We start from the raw sequence: 20918 nt of genomic DNA, 5'->3' as shown, positions 1-20918 counted from the left end.
AGGGCATCTGTGTTTCATTCTTCTGTCTTCCTGTATACCATCTTAACAGCTTCTTCATCCACATGGCAGAATATAGCTGCCCCATGCTCTTGAGATTCCATACTGCAATTCTAGAGACAGACTGGCTACCTCTAAATACCATTTTTAATTTACAAAGAGAAAATCTGACTGGCACAGCCTGGCTTCCTTTGCAGCCAGGGACATGGGTATGACAAAGCCCAACCATGAATACTAAGGTCCGACCTAGGGGTAGGGAATTGTATTGTATTGTATTGGTGGCTGAATGGACATCCAAAAAGCTATCTGCTATAAAAGGCCTTCCCGCAGAACCTCTGAATCTGTGTTTTCCAAATTTCTCTGATGGTAGAATCATCAGGCCCTTGTCTGAAGAGTCTGAATCAGTGGGCCTGGAATGTTTGTTTTTAGTGAATACATCAGGTGATCATTATCATGAGGGAAGCTTGGGAAACCCTGTTGAATCAAACCAGAGGCTACTGCCTATACAGAAGGACATCTCTGACCGGTGTAGCCAAGCTCCACCAGCCCGCATTCCTCAAAATGTCTTGACCTGTGATTCTCAATGAGCCTACTGTCACCTCAATCTGATCTCTTGGGAGTCTTCTATCCTGAATCATTTTCAAAGTCCCAGGAAGTAATTGCGAGGAGACTCAAAACTACCCACACTTCAACTTGAACAGGAGATAGGGGTCCATCCTTTCAATGCTGGATGTAAAGCAAGGATTAAAAAGAAACAGTCAACTTCCCATACAGATTCCTCTCCCCGTCCTTAGAGATCAGGATAGTACGAAAAACTCTCTTCCCTTAAGAACTCCAACTGCTTTGACATCTTTCATATTCTCACTTCACCCCATCCCACCATTTCAGCCAACTAGGTATTCTGGTCTCAGACATTTTATCACATAGCTTGGAAGATCGATTCGCCTCTCCTAGAACATCTTCATAAAGGACATTGTAACAAACTAAAGGCTTAGCTTTACATGTTGTTTGAAGACTCAAATACTATTATCCTAATAATGCGATGCTGGTTTACCTTCAGGTTGGGGTAATCAACTAAAGGACTCCACTAGAATAAGGAACAAGCAGACATTTAATGACAACTGCCAAAATCTTTTTCCTCTGTAAAGTGCAGCTGAGGTTTTCAAAAGACATATGTTGCAAAACCAGAAATACAAAAGGCCAGTGAACATGTGAAAAAATTGTTCCACCTCAGCCAGAACACAAATTAAAAGAACAATGAGCTCAATTTTTACCTATAAAATTGGCAAAGAGGGCTTCCCTGGTGGCACAGTGGTTGAGAGTCCGCCTGCCGATGCAGAGGACGCGGGTTCGTGCCCAGGACCGGGAGGATCCCGCATGCCGCGGAGCGGCTGGGCCCGTGGGCCATGGCTGCTGGGCCTGCGCGTCCGGAGCCTGTGCTCTGCAACGGGAGAGGCCACAACAGTGAGAGGCCCGCGTGCCGCAAAAAAAAAAAAAAAAAAATTGGCAAAGATAAAAAAGAATAATCCCCAGTGCTGGTGAGGTTGTGGGAAGGTTTACTCCCTTGTCGGTAGGAGTCTGAACTGGGACAGCTTTTCCAGAAGGTAATTGGTGTATGTATTTCTAAAGCCTTAAAAATGGCCACACTTCTTCACATAGCAGTTTTGCCTTTTAAGAATTTATCCTAAAAAAAGAACTAAGACTGGGCACAAAGATTTATGGCAAAGTTGTTCATTACAACATTGACAATATTGGCTAATACCTGGAGGAAAGAAAACCCACCAACAGAAACTGGTTGAGCAAACCGAGGCAGAGCCATACAGTGGATATGCTGATTGTATCACCATCACAAAAACTGAGGAGGTATGATATTATTTATAGGCAGGGAAGTATTTTGGCAAAATAGTAAAAAAAAAAAAAAGCTACAAGAGGTATGATCTTATTTTTTTTTAAAATGTAGTAGAACATTTGGGCAGGGTTGCCTACTCTATAATCCACTATTTGGAATTACCCCTATGCCCCTACTGAAAGGGGTAGCCTTCTTGCCTTTGTTTTAATAACAACTTGACTTGGCTGATTAATATGAGAGATCAGTGAATAGCCTAGAATTCTCTGACTGGAGAATTAGAAATAAGAGACACAAAACCATGCTCACATGATTGCTGGTGTGTGAAATGAAGGATGTTGTCCAATCAGGGCTGGGGTGGCCATTTTCATTCACCCATAAGCAGAGGAGTAGTGGAGACAGCCTTGCCTGCAGAAGGGAGAAGAAGAGAACAGAGAAACAGAACGTGTGCTTCACGAGACTGTGATGGGTGAAAGGAGGGGTGTCACTGACTCCCTCCACCCCCACTTTTAAATAAGTCCCCTTTCCTTGAGCTATCTTGAGTCATATAAGAGTAAACCTCCAAATTTAATAGACATTATTCCTAAAAGACGGTATTTCAGTTCAATTTTATGGTCTCAGTTTTGCTTTTTGGTATTTTTTTTTTATTGTAACATATGAGATGAAAGGTCAGAGAGCCTGCACTCCAGCCAGGATTATGCCATTAACTATGTGATCTGGGGAAGTCACTCCACCACCTAGATTCTGTGGGACTTTTAAGCAGGAAATCCCAGGCTTTTTGGAAAGGACAAAGCAAACCCATGTGGGTAGGACCCACAGAACTCCCTATCTGCCCATCTTGTAGATGGCTCAAAACCCAAGTGAAGGGCTCCCCTGATGGCGCAGTGGTTGGGGGTCCGCCTGCCGATGCAGGGGACACAGGTTCGTGCCCTGGTCCGGGAGGATCCCGCATGCCGCGGAGCAGCTGGGCCCGTGAGCCATGGCCGCTGGGCCTGCGCGGCGTCCGGAGCCTGTGCTCCACAACGGGAGAGGCCACAACAGTGAGAGGCCCGCGTACCGCAAAAAAAAAAAAAAAAAAAAAAAAACCCAAGTGAAAAAGACTGAATCATGTCCTGCCAAAGAGTGGCAGCCTAGATGTAAATCCCGGTTCTCCTACTTAGGGCATGTGGGTTTGGGCAAATTGCTTAATGATTTTATATCTCAGTTTCCTTATCTGTAAAGTGGCATTAATTCTAATACTGCCTCCTTAGAACTGCTGAAGGATTAAAACGAGGTAAGTTGTGTAAAGTTCTTAGCCCAGTGCCTAGAACATAAAATAAGGATTACCTGTGGTCCCCAGAGGCCCTGTTCAAGGAAAGGGTGTTCCTTCCTTTCCAAGAGACACACTAGGCCCCTAGGCCCGTGCTTCTCAAACTTCAGCGTGCCTAGAATCCCCTAAAGATGTTGATAACATGCAGATTTTGGGGTGGGCCCTGAGAATTTGCATTTCTAACTAGTTCTAGCTAAACCGATGCAGGTGGTCCACCAGGTGGGTAGTGTTAACAATTTTGCCTCAGAGAACCCTTAACACATAAAAGCTTTTCATACCTGTTTCCAATATGCAAAGCACCTTCAATCAACCAGAAAGCATTAAGAGTGGGGCCTTTTAATTACTTGGATGTTCTCATTAAATTGGAGTTAAACATCACCATGTTTTCAGTTTCAGCTCTTGGAGCAACTGTTTCTAAAATATATTATTAGTTCACTTTTTGGCTTTGGTAAGTTCAGGACATAATTTAGTCTTTCTTTGATGATTTGTGAGGCACTTCAGACCCTTGCAGTGCCTCCGGTCATTCATTTTAACTGCCTGGCTCCATAGACACAGGAGTTATGGGATGAGAAATTGGACTGAACTTGTTCAGACCCAGAGCAGAGGCAGTACTCCACTGAAGGGTTTTACGTGTTTCTACTAACTCTTTGGAATGAGTGTCTTTGCTGGCCGTAAAGTGAAATGAAGGGTGTTATTCTGGTTACTTGAAGGGCCCAGTCGCGCTCCAAATAGTTGAGCGAGATATATACACACCGCTACAGAATAACACTGTGCCAGGGATGCAGCCAGGGACTCCCTGGCCTCCTATGGAGGGCGCTAAAGGATGTATCCCTGGGACGCATTCAACTTTGAGGACGCCAGCAGCCCTTTCACCTCATCACTTATGCAAATACTCCTTTCTCCCCAGTCTTGTCTTAACAAAGAATTGGGGCAGCTTCAAAGCCGTTTCTCAAATAAATAGATTCACGACTGCTGCTACTGAACATTCAGGAAACCTGTTTTTTCTTTACTTGTGGGGGTTTTACAGAGGATTTCTGCTCCGTGGAGTGGTCATTTCTCAAGTTGTTTCAAACTCACAAGATCTATCAGGGACCACATGAACCACGTCTAGCCTTGCGTGGCTATTTTTCTCAATTCAGTTCTATTTCCTTTCTTCTCCTCTCTCCCCCTCCGTCCTTTCTTCTTTTCCTCTTTCTCCTCCCTCCCAGGCATCAGGCATTCTTGTTTTTGTTTTTTTTAAAAACAGCTTTATTGGAGTATAATTGCTTTACAATGGTGTGTTAGTTTCTGCTTTATAACAAAGTGAATCAATCAGCTATACGTATACATATATCCCCATATCTCCTTCCACTTGCATCTCCCTCCCACCCTCCCTATCCCACCCCTCTAGGTGGTCACAAAGCACCGAGCTGATCTCCCTGTGCTATGCGCTGCTTCCCACTAGCTCTCTATTTTACATTTGGTAGTGTATATATGTCCATGCCACTTTCTCACTTTGTCACAGCTTATCCTTCCCCCTCCCCGAGTCCTCAAGTCCATTCTCTAGTAGGTCTGTGTCTTTATTCCCGTCTTACTGAGCCATGACACACTCGCAGAGAAGGCTGCACCTTCTCTCCCATCCCCGCTGTTTCCCATCTTTGCCCTCTGAGGTTTCTCTGTTAATACCAGTTCTGTTCTTGTAGGAAAACTTGGTCTCCTTTCGATATATTTAAGTCAGGCCCCATTTCTCCCAGGTATTTCTCTGACTCTGAATCTTTCCAAATGTCTGCAGGTCTCGGCACACAGATGTACTTACCAGAGCCTGCTGACCAATGCTCCTTTTGGAGCCTGAGATTTATCAAGTCTGACCCTCCCTTCCATTTTGGCCATCAGCAGACAAGGGTGTGAGTGTCTGCTTGTACAACCCTGTAGCACCACCAATACTAACCCAAAATAAACACAAATCTAACTCCAGTAGCTTTGAAGAATCATTTAGATTAGTGCTATCCAGTAGAAATATAACATCAGTCACATTATGTTTTAAGCGTTCTAGTAGACACATTTTTTTAAAGTAAAAAGAAACAGGTAAAATTAACGTTAATGATATACTTTAACCCAATATATTAAAAATATTATCGTTTCAACAAGTATTCAATGTAAAAAATTATCAATGCAATAGATATTTTACATTCTTTTTTCTACACTAAGTCGCCAAAAATCCAGTGCGTATGTTACACTTGCTGCGCATCTCAGTTCGGACCAGCCACACTTCAACGGCTCAGTAGCCAAAGGTGGGTCCTGACGCCCACACTGGAAAGAGCACAATGTAGATGTTTACTGTGATTTTCAGGAAGCAGCAGGGTGAGAGGTTTTACAAGCATATCATAAAGGCTACATCCTTAAAATCTTTCTTAGACAACTCTCTCCACCCGAGTGCTAAGAATCTCTCAGCCCGTTCACCCCCCAACTCACCCCCTCACTTCTTCGTTCTGTTCTTCCTCTTCCCTCCTCCTTCTCCACTCACCATTCCTGCCCTAGGCCCCTGACACTGAAAACGCTTCTCTGACAGCATTTCCTCCAAAACTTAGTCCTCCTGGAATTGTACTGAGTAAAATTATCTATTTTGTTGGCTGATTCTTAAAGGTTCCCGGTTCAGCCAGCACCTGCTCACCAGTCTCCCAGGTTTCTCATGGGTGCCTGGGTGAGCACAAGCGATCCCCAGCCGGAAACAGATGAGCCACTCTTCAGATGCGTGGGGACTTCACCAAGGCAACGGAACCTGCCTGCAGTGAAAATGCTCCTGCAAACCAGCCCACGTTGCAGAGCCCTTCTCAGGACCGCTGCCAGCACTGCAGCTCTAACAGGCGAGTTACTCAGAAGAGGAAGGGTTCTGCTCTATGGCAAACGCCATTCCCTCCCTCTGACACCTAGAGTCTCGGGAACAAGCGGGTAGAGAACATGGAGGCAAAGCAACAGTCCCTGGACCCCAGTTTTGTTATATTCAGCTGTAAGGACTACAGAATTAATCACGATCTGTTTGTACAACTTTTCTGTCAATACCAGTTATATCTACTCTGTTTCTCTAAGACTCAGTCAGATGGGCTGTCCCCCAGAGACTATGCAGGTGGAGTTACAGCTTCCGGTGGTGAGAATGGATTTGCTCACGTTCAGCCCTATTTTCCCTTAAGATTCCTTTTGCAGCTCATAGTTTCAGATCATTTGGTTGGAATGAAGATGGCAAACTTTGCTCATGAAATAGATCCTCTATCTATGGAAAACAGATACACAGCATAACTAGATAAGTAGCCTTGACCTTCTTGAGACACTATTGGATCTAACTGAATGGACCCTCATTATTACCATATCCACACAGAAGATATGATTGGACCAGGCAAGATCTACCCCCAAATGACCCAAATTTTCACAGGAATCAAAATCAACTCAGACTCCCAAGGGTCATCCAGATCAAAAGAGACCTAAAGCTAGTCTAGGAAACCCCTGAAGTTTTCTAACCCAGTGCAGTACTGGCAGAAATGGGTCACCCAGGGAGAGCACGGATCTGAACCGCACTCTGTTCAGCCTCTTTCACGCCGTATCAAGCACTCAGAGAAAACAGGCTGAAGACTTGGCGACTCTCAATACAACCTCTTGTATCTAAACATTAATAAATATCCAGGAAATATCAATTGTTCTTTTCTTCTTTCCCTAGCTGAATCGCATCATTCTCACACTGAATGGCTTTTTAATATCTCTGACACACTCCCCCTCCTGTGTCTGCCAGTATTAGAACGGATGATTTGGCTGGTGATTTTTCTCATTTCTCTTCTCAACTCAGCAGCCAGAACTGCTCCTCCTGACTTGGCAGAAGTTGAGGATGTCCATTCTTGCTGACTTTTGTGCCCGTTCATTGCCAAAAACCCATAATATTTAAGGTTTTTAATTCTTCCTCTGCATTTTTTTTTGAGAGGGGTTATTATTTGTGGCCAGAAAGTCAACGTTTTTCATATTCACTCCACAGTTTATCAAGTACCTAACACAGGTCTCTACTTCCTTGCAATCCTCAAGAAATATGTAATTGTCAAGTGAGACAAGTTATGCAAGAATTCTATATACAATCTAATTAACTACATACAATCTAATTAATTCTATATACAAACTAATTAATTAATCTAATTGATCTGTTTTGTTATTGTTATATACAGGAGCATGTTTTCCTGTGTGTGGTACACAATCATAGTTTCCTCTGAGCTAGTTCATTTACAGTACCTCTCTCTGCTGATCTGGATGAATAATAATTTCAGATAAGTTTAAGACAGCTGAGGCACAGTGGAAAAGGTGTCAAAGAACTGGACTCTGCCACTAACTAGCTGTATCCTTAGAAAGTCACTTAATATCCACAAACCACATTTATCTTCATCTGTTAAAACAGGAGACTGGATTAGATCAATGGTTTCCAAGGTGCAGGTCCCCAGGGCCCTCCAAATTCATGGGATCTCCAAATCCATGTGTATACCTAGCAGGCTATAGATGAAATAAGTGATATGTCTCACTCATACAGGTATAGCTATTTGTTTCAAATATATGTAATTGCTGTTCTGATTAACGAAGTTTAAATTCATGCAAATTGAACTCATAGTGGCATATTGTCATTATATACCTTCTCAATCCATGCATACTACAAGTTCAAGTCCTACTAAATGGGAATCCAAAAAACGTTGAGATTGAAAAGGGGTTCTCACACTTGAAAAGGCTTGGGAATCTCTGTGGTATAATGATCTGTAAGATCCCTTTCAGCAATAAAATTCTGTGTCTAAACATTTCTATTTTGATAGGGGGTCTTCCATGCTCTAACTCAAAAGCCAGTAAGGGAAATAGCTGAGCACGGGGTGGACTTGGAGTAACCCTCAGCCGGCAGTATGCAAACCAGAGCTCCATCCAGCCACACTGCACTCTAAGTGCAAAAGCTCTTACAGAGGAGAGGAAAATTCCAGATGGGGGCTATTACTGTCTTAGAAGATTTCTTGAGACTTTTTTTTTTTTTCCTCTTCTCTGTTCCATTTAACTGTTGACTCACTTCTGGCTATACGTTTCTGGAATCGGTATCAATTATGGCAGCCAAACATGAAGCAAGAAATCTGCTCTCATTTATAGCCTTAGTGTTTTAACTTGAAACACTAGGTCTTTTCAAAATAGGCATATGCAAATACTAAGCAAATTATACCCAAACCACAAACCACTTCTTTTGGGAACCATCTAATATTTTTTTCACCTTAATATAAGCCTTAGGATAGTCCTGATGGTAAGAATTATTCCAAGGATGTAGGACTAGATACTCATTTATGTAAGAAGCCAAGTTTAACGATTATGAAAATAAAACGATATGAATGTCTTTTAAAGAAATAAGGAAGGGACAACTTACTTATTATGGGTTCCTTGAAGGATGGACCATGTTTTTTATCCCTCTGTGTCCCTGTATCCTAGCATTTATGGTTGTTGTTATATCTGTTAAATGGTGAGTTTCCTGAATATAAAAAGAAGCATTAGAATTGGAAGAGGATCTTGACCGCCCTTCAACTAAAAGGGACAGGATTGGAAATAATCAATCACAGCCTATGAAATTAATATGAATAATACAGATTTGAAGAATATTTATGTGAATGCATTTTCTAAAAGCTTGGGGGGAAAACAGGAAACGAGCCAATAGAACTACCAGAGCAAATCACTGTAAAGTGATAGATACCAATTTTTCCACTATCTTAAAACTGACTTCTTGGGAACTGGTTTATCAGATTGTATATGGAGTTAGCAAACTACTGAGAGAATATAAAGTGGCTAAAAATGTCAGAGGAATGACTCAAAGGGACCATTTGCTCCAATCTAAAGATGCCAGAGAGTAGTAGGCCCTAAAACTCATAGGAAAAGAATGAAGCAAAACAATTAAAAAGAGAGCTGGGGGGCTTCCCTGGTGGCGCAGTGGTTGAGAGTCCGCCTGCCGATGCAGGGGACACGGGTTCGTGCCCCGGTCCGGGAGGATCCCACATGCCGCGGAGCGGCTGGGCCCGTGAGCCATGGCCGCTGAGCCTGCGCGTCCGGAGCCTGTGCTCCGGAACGGGAGAGGCCACAACAGTGAGAGAGAGGCCCGCGTACCGCAAAAAAAAAAAAAAAAAAAGAGAGCTGGGTCAAGATGCTCAAGAAATAGAGTTTAGGCAAAAACAAAACAACTGACTTACAATGTTTCAAAAGAGAGAAGGCAGTGGTGAGTTTGTGATATATGACTGAATGGTTAGCTTGACAACAAAGAGAAACTTCAACCAAAGAAAGGATTATTTACAAGAATAATAAAAGTGGCAATCAACATTCTTTTTAGTAAACATTATGTATCTGGCACTATTCTCATCTAATTCCATCTTCTTGGGACTTCCCTGGCAGTCCAGTGGTTAAGACTCTGTGCTTCCAATGCAGGGGGTGTGGGTTCGATCCCTGGTCAGGGAACTGAGATCCCACATGCCATGTGGTGTGGCTGAAAAACACAATGGTAATTCCATCTTCTCAATTCTGCCATTAGGTATGTGTGATGTGATCCCGTTTTACAGACGAGGTTGGAAAAGTTTGCCCCAGATGACTCAACCAGAAAGTGGCAGGGTCAGGATTCGAAAATAGAACTCTTTGAGATGATGGGTGTTCAACATCACTCCCATTAGGGATCCTAATGGAAACTAAAGGAGCAAGAGAAGAAGCACCTTTGTGAAAATTTCAAGATCAGCTTCTACTAAATCCATGAGAAAAGCCTAGCTAGCTGCACGTGGAAGAAAGATGAAATGGTCCACTTCATAAAACAAGGGGACCGAGCCTCATATTAAAAGAAAGAAAAGGGAGGCATTAGTAGCAGAGGCCACTAACATTGCAACACACTGTTCACAAGATTTTTGCAAAAATTCTGCTTCAGTTGTTGACAAGAACAGCCAAAGGCATGATTTATACAATCTGGCAATCTGCCATGGAGAGGCGGGAAAGAGCTGACAGTTGGTGAACTTAAAAGAAGTCACAAAGAGGGGGTGTAATAGAAAATTACTAGATTTTGAACAGGGAAAAGGCTTTTTGCTCAGATAACACAAATCATATAAATACAAACTAGACAATAATACAAAGCAGCATAATATCAAGGAGTATGGGAAATATTACCTGTGATATGGACTATAAGAAATATAGGAAATCAGATATTGGGCTAGATACCATTTATGCATTTTATTATTTTTTTAAAAGATAATCCTAAAAGAAAAAAAACACAAAAAGAAAAAAAGATAATCCTAGATCCTAGTTTGAAAAGTATTTTTAATTAGAATTCAATTAAACAAACGAAAACCAATGAGGTTTCACTGAGTAACAAAGAAAGTACTAGACTGAAAGTCCAGAGATTTAATACAACATTTTAAAACAAATACCTTGGTATTGCTAAGTTTAATTTCCTCCCTGGTAAATGGGGTATAATAATAATACAAGGCTCAGAGGATCTTTGTGAACATTAAATGCAACAATGTTTGTGAAAATTGCCAGTGCTGTGCAATCTTCATCATCGTGATTGTAATTCCTGCTCTGGTCCTACTTAGCTGTATGACCTTAACAACTAGAAAATGGAACTGGAAATGAGGAGGTTAGACTAGATTACCCCTTTAAACTCTCCCATTCTCTGCTAATATAAATCACTGCTTTCCTTCAAAATTACATAAATATATTTTGCAATAGATAAGCAATTAAAACGTGTAAAAACCCAGCATCTCCACACCCAGTGAATGGGTAGAGAAAAAGCAAAATTAAACTGACAAGGAGAGAGGCAAAACTGCCCGTCTCATCCCATATACTGTGTGTGGCATGCAGATCGGTCAGTTGTAAGAAACCGCTTGTGAAATTTAAAGGCAGTGGAGTGAAATTTTGAAAAGAAATATCCATATACAGGCAGAGGCCCCATCACATCCCATTCAAAGGACACAGGTCAATGATAGTAGAATAATACAGCAATGCTTCTTTTCCATTTATTTGGTAAGCTCCTACTGATTCTACAAAGCTGGATACAATTGTCTGTCACCTCCCAATTTGCTCCCAGAGCACTGTGTATATCATAGGCTTACCAGTCCTTTGTAGTTGGTTGTTTTGTACATCTATCTACCCACTAGATTGCTAGGTCCTTAAGAATTAGAATAGCAACTTATTCAATTTTATCGCCTAGCCAACCACAGGGTCTGCCATATAAAATTTGCTCAATAATGCTGGCTTGAGAATTGAATTAATTAATTAAGTAAATGCTGAAAACACAAAGTACATGATAGAAACTAGCTCTTAAGTTAACAGAAAAGACTTTCAACTTTAAATGGCATCTGACAGTCTCTCTAAAATTTCCCTTAAAATAAGCATGAATCAGAAGGGAGGGGGGGAATTAAAAACTAACATTTTCATTAACCACCATACTGATGGAACTGCGCTGAAGAGTGCAGTTGGTAAATCCTTGTGTTATGCTGCCTTAATAGAAAGACTACCCATCTGAAAAAAAGGTACAAAGTCCGTTCAATTCTCCCAAACGTTCTGGCTCCCTGGAATAAGAATGCAAGACCTGTCCCAACCCAGAAACTGGATAGCTGACCTTTACTGACTAGCTGTTGCTTTTGGAGGCTGTCAGAATATTGCTATTTCCCACCATCCCCAATGTATAAACATCCAACCTATGAATTATAGGCGAAAGAAACCAAAGCAAGTGGAATAGAAATTATAATCAAAGACACAGTTGAAAAAAAATCACAAATTGGAAAAAGCCTCAATTATGCAGGTGTAAGGAGCCCATAATGTTTCAGAGGGAAAATATATATAAAGAAAAAACTCTTCAAGCATCCAGACAGGAATAATGAATTGCATAATAAAGGGAGGGAAGTCAGGCTGATCACAAACTTCTCCTTCGTATTATTATTATTATTTTGGCCGTGCCACATGGTTTGAAGGATCTTAGTTCCCCAACCAGGGATGGAACCCCAGCCCCTGGCACTGGAAGCTCAGAATCCTAACCACTGGACCACCAGGAATTCCACTCTTTTGCATTATTAAATGTTAGAAGGAAATTAAGCAGAGTATATAGAATTTTGAGGGGCAAAAGTTGTAATTCAAGATTTTTATACCCAGTTTTTATGACTCTTTTAGTTGCAACCGAGAGGAAACCCAGTTCTAACTAGCTTAAGGGGAAATAAATGAATATATTGTTTCACAAAACTTCCAAGGTAACTTTAGGTACAGCTAAACCCAAGGGCTCAAATATTGTCATTGCCCCTCTCTCTCTTCCTCCCTGCCATCAACCCCGCCAACTCTTGCTTCATCCTGTCTCTGCTTTTCTCTCTATATTGGCCTCATTCTCTCCCACTGTTATGTACACTCTTTCCCTATCCCAGGGAGTGTGGCCAAGGAAAAAATTCCATACCCACATTGTTTTAGCTCATGATTCAAACGGATGACAGACTCCCTGCATCCGTGAGATTTTCAATCTCATGAGAATACTTTGGTTGCTTGTATTCAGACCATGTCTAATCACCATGGATGCGAAGTTGGCCCATTATTGGTCAGGCCTGAGTCACACACTGGTCCTGCAGACAGTGCATACACTGTGATTAACAGTCTCACAAGAACCTAATGAGATGGGAGGGAGACAGTTCCTTCATAGAAAGAAAGAGTGGGCAGACAATAAGAGCAAATATGAACTACATTTCCCCCATGCCTACTTAACACAAACTCAAACAATTTCAAAAGTCCCTCCACCTGATATTTGTCCAACAAATGTATGTCCAACTAATGTATAACTAAAGTCACACTTACTCCAAAAAGAGACAACACAGAATCACATCCAGTTACTACCCCACCTCCATGCCCAGGATCTCTGGGTGATGTACACATCTCTGATATCCAGATATGGTTTCTCTTGATTCAATAATCTGCAATATATATTTTTTAAATTACATTCAAGAAACAACTGGAAGTCTGAACACTGCCTGGATATTTAATAATAATAATGAATCATTGTTAATTTTTGGGGTGTTATTGTATTACGGGTTTTTTAAAATAATACTTACGACTTATTAACAGATGTAATGATACGATGCGTAGGGTTTGCTTCAAAATAATCTAGTGAGTGGAGATATGCATAAAACCAGATTGACTATAAGCTGACCATTGTTGAGGTTGGATACATCAGGGTTCATTATTCTATTGATATTTATAGTGGTTGTTTGAAATTTTTCACTATAAAGGTACAATAATAATAGTTATAATAAAAAAATAACCTGCAGGGCTTCCCTGGTGGCGCAGTGGTTGAGAGTCCGCCTGCCGATGCAGAGGACACGGATTTGTGCCCCGGTCCGGGAAGATCCCACATGCCGCAGAGCGGCTGGGCCCGTGAGCCATGGCCGCTGAGCCTGCGCGTCCGGAACCTGTGCTCCACAACGGGAGAGGCCCCAACAGTGAGAGGCCCGCCTACCGCAAAAAAACAAACAAACAAAAAAAAAAACCCTGCAGTTTAAATGATCAATGTAATGATCCCCTACAGCTCCCTTACACAGTAGAGGAGGAAAAACAGCATATCTTCCAATAAAACTCCATTCAGGGGACTTTCCTGGCGGTCCAGTGGTTAAGACTCCGTGCTTCTACTGCAGGGGGCGCAGTTCAATCCCCGGTCTGGGAACTAAGATACCACATGCCTCGCGGTGCGGCCAAAAAAACTAAAAAACAAAAACTCCATTCAGAAAGGGTGCCATGATGTATGCCACAGCATGTACCAGACCCTACAGAATAACACAGCAAGAATTTACATCTTGACAGTGAAACCAATCTGACAACCTCAGGCTTCTCCCTGTGCACAGATCACCCACATTCATTATTCTTCAAGGCTGTGCCTAAAATGAATGTAGGAAAAAATCCTTCTGGACGTCCTGCCCCTTAACATCTCTCTTGCATTTGGTGTTATTACAAGGACCTGGGGATTGCCTTAGAAATCCAACAATCCCAAATGCTTTCCGGTTGATATTTCTCTGGAAGTTCAATACTTTTAAACCCCTAGACATCTACTGATTGGGTCTACTTCTGTAGGTGAAAATCAGAAATCTTGTCTTGTCCTTGATTATAGACCAGACTCTTCTGCATACCTGTTTCTTAGCAGCAGTTCTTAGCCTTCAGCTATGAGAGTCCTAAATGACTCAGGCTGAGGTACTGAGGCAGAACTGATCAGTGCTGTGCCCAGGCTGAACCGGCTGTTTACTAGGGAATGAATTGTTACCTTCCCCACCAGCCAGTGCTCAGCAGGACAGTTTGGGGAGGGGCTTAAAGGATCAGGCTTCTGGATCTCTCAAATTCCTCCTGAGTCCCAATCACAACCCCTACTCCATCTCCCACCTCCCAACCTCTGCCAACACTAACTTCAGCTTGGGTCAGGGATTTTGGCTTTTGTAGTTCCATGAGGTGCATGATTTATCTGACCCCCAGCAGTCTTAGCTTACTGCCCACATCCAAATGGAGGAAAGGCACCTCTTAACGAAGTTATATACTATTTCCTTCCTGCTTTCACAGGGACCAATTTATACTGAAGCTTTTTCTTTTCTTGAATGACATGCAAGAAGCAGGCAACATCCTGAAATTCTGACAATTCCTCTAAAGCTCCAGTCTCAGCAGGCACATGTCTGAGTCCAAAGAAAGAAGAGGTCACCCTTTAACCATATGTTTTGGAACAGCATAGCAAAGATGGACTATTTTCTTGCCCTTGGTATGGGGGTCCTCTCCATCCTGTGATATACTTAGATTCAACCAAATCTTTACTGTAGAGTTTATTCCTAGCAATGGCCTTTTCCTAATAGCAATTCTATACTTACTTTTTTTTAGTTGTAAAGGACAGAAAACCAACTCAAACTATCTTAAGAAAAACAAAGGAAATTTATTGGCTTGTCTGACTGGAAGGTCCAAGAGTAAGACTTCCAGCGCAGCTGATCAAAGATCTCAAACAGTTCTGCTAGCTCCACTCTCATTTTCTCATTCTCTTCCCTCCAGCACTCAGGTTCTCTCTCTCTCCATCTCTAAGATCTGCGTGTTTCATTTTGTTTGTTTCATTTTGCTTATGTTGGCCTCATTCTCTCTTGCCACAGATGAACTCTGTTCACAAGGCAGAGAAGATGGCCCCTCGCAGCCCAGCTCTACATCCATACAGCTCACAAGCCATGCATGTAATTTAATTCAAAGGCCCTGACTGGCCCTATTTGGATTATATCCCCACCCCTTGTAGAAGTCATTAAGGACAGGTTATCACAGTTAACCAGGTCTAGGAACATACTGACTCTGAAGTGATAATTATACCAAAAATACATGGGTTGAGGGAGTAAACGTTCCTCAATTGAAAACAAAACAAAACAAAAACAACAACAACGACAACAAAAGACAAACAGGAAAAGCTGAGCAGAAAAGCACAACAGATGTTCCACTACTCCAACTTACTTGTCTTCTATGCCTGAAGGCATTCCCAACATTCCCAATATTCACGGGGTCAGAAAATACATTACGCATTTATCTTTTCTGATAAATGTACTTGAAGAAGAAATTCCAGCTAACCAAAATTAAGACACTAAGACAGATGTCCACATACTAAAAAATACCAATGTACTTCCTTTCCTCAGTTTGACTCTAGACTTGGGAATTAAGTTTTATTTGTGCTTTCAGGTAGATTTTGCCATACTGGGCTGAGACTTGGTCCCTCTTTTTTTGTTTTCAACTTAGCTTCTGCTTTGGCTCCTTTCCCAATTCCAAGAAATCTGATTCTCAAGTCACATCCTTCATCAAACATTTCAGACAGCACCTTTTATTGAATTTGACCAGTTAAACAACACAGTTGGTACATAACTACTAGCATGGATAAAATCCAAAATACTGACAACACCAAATGCTGAAGGATGTTAAGACAACAAGAATTCACTGCTGATGAGAATGCAAAATGGTACAGCCACTTCGGGAGACAACTTGGCAGTTGCTTACAAAGTTAAACATAGTCTCACCATATGAGGCAACAATCACACTCCTAGGTATTTACGCCAATGAGTTGAAAACGTATGTCCTACAAAAACCTGCACATAAATGTTTACAGAAGCTTTATTCATAATTGCCAAAACTTGGAAGCACCCAAGATGTCCTTCAGTCAGTGAGTGGATAAATGGTGGTACATCCATACAATGAAATATTATACAGTAATAATAAGAAATGAGCTATGAAGCCATGAAAAGACATAGAAGAACCTCACATGCCTATTGCTAAGTGAAAGAAGACACATCATACTGTATGATTCCAACAATGTGACATTCTGGAAAAGGCAAATCTACAGAGACAGTGAGAAGGTCAGTGGTTTCCAGCAGTTTGGGTTGGGGGGAAGGAGGGAAGAATAGATGGAACACAGGGAATTTTTAGGCTAGTGAAACTCGTCTATATGCCACTGTCATTGTGGACACATGAAATTATGCATTTGTCAAAACCCACAGAACTAGACAGCACAAAGAGTGAACCCTAATTTAAACTATGGACTTAAGTTAATAGTAATATATCAATATTGGTTCATCAATTGTAATAAATACACCATATCAATGCAAGATATTAATAGTAGGGGAAACCGAGGGGGGTATATGGGAACTCCCTGTACTTTTTGCTCACTTTCTTTGTAAACCTGAAACTGCTCTAAAAAATAAAGTCTACTCATTTAAAAAAAGAAAAATACAAATAGCAGAAGCATCTTTTGGTGCCAGAAATAAGGAAGTGCTCAAAAATGTGTGTATGTGAAAAGGACATAGGATCCAGTCTAAAAGAGCTCCCAATAGCCAAAGTTGGACCAACTTCATAAATAATGATAGCGTGGGGTTGTATATAATCCTAATAATAAAATAAATATCCACAAGTCCATACTGAAATAAATAAATAAGATACAACTCTTCCTTATGGAAGAATGAATTCCAATTAAGAAATATGGGGGACTTCCCTGGTGGCGCAGTGGTTAAGAATCCGCCTGCCAATGCAGGGGATAGGGGTTCGAGCCCTGGTCTGGTAAGATCCCACATGCCGCGGAACAACTAAGCCCATGCGCCACAACTACTGAGCCTGCGCTCTAGAGCCCACGAGCCACACCTACTGAAGCCGGCGCACCTAGAGCCCGTGCTCGGCAACAAGAGAAGCCACCACGATGAGAAGCCCGCGCACCGCAACGAAGAGTAGCCCCTGCTCGCAGCACCTAGAGAAAGCCCGTGCACAGCAATGAAGACCCAACGCAGCTAAAAATAAATAAATAAATAAATAAAATAATTTTTTAAAAAAATGGGCCGGAGCCGCTGACGTCGGGCTCAGGTGCACGCGCTCGCTCGCCCGCCCGAGCGCGGCCCAGGTGGCGGCTCGCAGCTCCAGGTGGCGGCCTGCAGCGGGCCGCGACGAGAGGGTGAGAGTCCGCGCTTTCCGAGGGAGCTGCGCCGGCCTTGGCCCCGCGGGGTCCCACCGCACCCGAGAGGATGGAGAGCCTCCCCCGACGCCCCAGCAGGGCCCGCGATCCCACGCTGGCCGTCCCTCACTAGCTGCTCGAAATTTGCGTTTTACCCACCACTTGGCCTTGTCTCCTGAGTCAGTGGCGTTGTGGTTCCAAAGAAATGGAAGAAAAGGAGAAAAGGAGCGATGTGACCGACTCCGTTCGGTCCTCCTGCCTTGAGGTCTGGTTGGCATTTGCAGAAAGGAAAATACAGCAAGAAAATCGTGTGTTTTTGGAAGGGGTAGAAGAGGAAGGTGGAAGAAGGAAAACAAGGTCTTAGATTTTATATGATTTTTTAAAACTTCTGCACTTCGACAGTGGTGGCAAAATACACTAAATCCAAAAGTTATCTTTGTTTTGAGAAGAGGGGGATTATTTTGCCTTTTGATTACAACCTTTTCTCCCCGTGACAAAGCATAAATCATGGACATCAGAAAATAAGGTAGACCTCAGGAATCCTGCAAAGACTGAGAAGCTTACATTCCTCCTCAGGAGGAAAGAGTGGGGTGTTTTTAGCCCTCTCTGGAACCTAAAACGAAAAACATGAGTTGCGTGCCATGGAAAGGAGACAAGGCCAAATCCGAATCATTGGAGCTGTCCCAGGCTGCACCCCTACAAATCTACCATGAGAAACAGCGCAGGGAGCTTTGTGCTCTGCACACCCTCAATAACGTCTTCCAGGACAGCAATGCCTTCACCCGAGACACGCTGCAAGAGATTTTCCAGAGGTTGTCTCCAAACACCATGGTGACCCCCCACAAGAAGAGCATGCTGGGAAATGGAAACTATGATGTGAACGTCATTATGGCAGCACTTCAAACCAAAGGCTATGAAGCTGTTTGGTGGGACAAGCGCAGGGATGTCGGCGCCATTGCTCTCGCTAACGTCATGGGCTTCATCATGAATCTGCCCTCCAGCCTGTGTTGGGGTCCACTGAAGTTGCCACTCAAAAGGCAGCACTGGATCTGTGTTCGAGAGGTGGGAGGTGCCTACTACAACCTCGACTCCAAACTGAAGATGCCCGAATGGATTGGAGGTGAGGGCGAGCTCAGGAAATTTTTAAAACATCATTTGCGAGGAAAGAACTGTGAACTCCTGCTGGTGGTACCAGAAGAGGTGGAGGCCCATCAGAGTTGGAGGGCTGATGTGTAACACAGTTCTACCCAGCCTTCCCTCACCTCAACCCCCGAAATCCTCTGTGATGTGCTGTGGCCTCTACAGTGGGTCTGCCCTTGCCACGTCCCCAAACATCTCATCGGGTTTTTCCCCTCAGATTTGACAGTGCAATAGGACAGACGTGTAGACTGTTACAGAACCAACCAGCGTTACTTGTTCTGGGAAAGGAAAGTAGGAGCTGTGTGTGCTTAGGGCAAGCTATGGAAGACTTTGGTTTTATTTAAGAGAGGAGAAAGAAAGGTGGGTCTTAGCTTATTTCCCCGTTTCTCTGAGGACTTGGCAGAGGCTCTGCTGGAGTTCACTGCTGCTCTGACTCACCTGGAGATGCTGCCTTCACTTCCCCTTTCCTGGCAACCAGTGGGTCTGAAGACACAGTACAGGCAAAGCCCATGTGACGGGTTTGAAGGACTTAGAGCAAAAAGGCCTCTCAGGAAACCATCTCCAAAACTGCAGCAGCAGTACAGCATGCTGTCTCCAACCCTTAATGCCGCCCTTACCCTGTTTTTAAGAGTGGTTTATGGCCATCCTTGGAGTTTTATAATGAAAAGTTCTCTAATATTCCATGCCGGGCGGTTGAATCCTGCGATATTCTAGTGTGACAGGGTGAGCTAGATACCTAAGAGGATGTGGCCAGAACCAGGCTGGGGCAGGCATGGGCAGCCTGTCCGCCTCACTCCAGCATCATCCCTCCCACTTCACTGCATTGCACTGGTTTAGGAGGCTTTGAGGCACAAGATAGGCAAAAGGGCAGTTTTCCCAGCTGACCCACCCTGGCAAAAATCAGGAAAAAATAAGACTGCCTTTGACATCAAATTCTACTAGTTTGAGACAGAGTTGGGCAAGGAAAGTATTAGGAAGATAAGCCTTCAGAGACTTGGAGCAGCTAGAATGGGTAGACGTCCTAGGCTCGGAGTCACTATAGTGGCAAGCAGCAGAGCCCTCACATTGGGTGGATATGTGCATTACGCTTTGTCATCTCTCTGTAGCTTCCTTTACAGATCAACTGAGAATGGACCCGCCCCCTACCTCTTTAAATAGTTGTAGGCCACTTTTCTCCCCGTAACTTGGGAAAACAAAAGGAGAAGTAAGGGTCATACTACACCGCCTGTCACCACAGTGGCTGTGGTTGTCTCAGGGCAGGCGGGCAGGCAAGGATGGCCTGTCCAGCCCTCACAGGTCAGTGGTTTCGGCAGGTCTGAGAGCTGCCCCACTGGCCAGACCTCTCCAATAGCAGAGCCAGCCTGGGGCTTGCATGTCCAGTCTGAGCAAGCTTAACGGGATGAAGCTGAGGCTTTCTCCCCACTGTGACTGGAGTGCATGTTTACGCCAGCACTTTCTCTGCACATGTATCTTCCATCCAACAAGGCCATTTTTTCTACTGAGTAACAGAGGCCACCAAGCGGCAACTGCATTACACCCTCTCAGCAAGTGGCCGCATTGTCTTCTGCACCATTTTCTACACCAGACCTGCTTGGCACCACAGGGAGCTCTTCGCCCCCGCACAATGACATTCCAACCACCACCAGCCAGAAGTTACAGCCAACCTTGCTCATTGTCACAAGCAGGACCTTGGGTCCACCTGCACTGTCAGTGATGTAAGCCATTTCCTGGGAGGAGAAGGAAACTCCTTGCCACCAATCTGCTTGGGCCTGTGCAAACGGCACTTCAAAGGAGTCCCCATGCACTTGGAGTCCATGAGCCAGTGGGATATATGCAAAGACGCTTAAACATTTCAGGGCTGGTTTCTCTGTTCATATCCAATTCTGGTGCTTAGGAACAGGGACCTATGCTGATGCCCAAGGGCAAAATGCCCCACTTCCTTTAAGAAAGGGGGCAGGCCTGACCCTGAGGCCCAGTAAGGGGCAACCCTAGGCTTTTTGTTTTTCTTGCTTTGATTCCTTTTTGTTGGCCTTGTGCTGGGTTTGTTTACAAAAGATGTATTTTGTTTAACCAAATATTAAAAATGGAAAACTCCATACATAGAAAAAAAAAAGAAATATGGAAGGAATGAGGGAAATAGAAAATTGGCATTAGAACACTACCGTGTT

The 20918-nt window shown here is 43.2% G+C and overlaps 2 protein-coding genes across 9 annotated transcripts in view; one reads left to right on the top strand and one right to left on the bottom strand.

The window, feature by feature from the left end:
- Window positions 1-20918, bottom strand: part of TMEM178A (transmembrane protein 178A) — a 248504-nt gene that overhangs the window by 81527 nt on the left and 146059 nt on the right. For 6 of the 8 annotated variants that reach the window (XR_004352831.1, XM_032652737.1, XM_032652736.1 and 3 more), the window contains one exon: window positions 2153-2251. The gene's annotated coding sequence lies outside the window, so the exon portion shown is untranslated. Of the gene's footprint in view, window positions 1-1271; window positions 1285-2152; window positions 2252-8550; window positions 8583-20918 lie in introns of those variants that run through there. The other 2 variants (XM_032652741.1, XM_032652742.1) reach the window with 2 other exon arrangements.
- On the top strand, window positions 18162-19002 carry LOC116764284 (josephin-1-like). Its single transcript, XM_032652744.1, has one exon. The coding sequence runs from the start codon at window positions 18238-18240 to the stop codon at window positions 18844-18846; it is 609 nt and encodes a 202-aa protein (XP_032508635.1). The 5' UTR covers window positions 18162-18237; the 3' UTR covers window positions 18847-19002.

This window comes from Phocoena sinus, chromosome 13 (assembly GCF_008692025.1).
Source record: "Phocoena sinus isolate mPhoSin1 chromosome 13, mPhoSin1.pri, whole genome shotgun sequence".
Classification (NCBI taxonomy): domain Eukaryota; kingdom Metazoa; phylum Chordata; class Mammalia; order Artiodactyla; family Phocoenidae; genus Phocoena; species Phocoena sinus.
The sequence above is the reverse complement of the archived record's forward strand: the minus strand, read 5'-3'. Positions and strand labels throughout refer to the sequence as shown.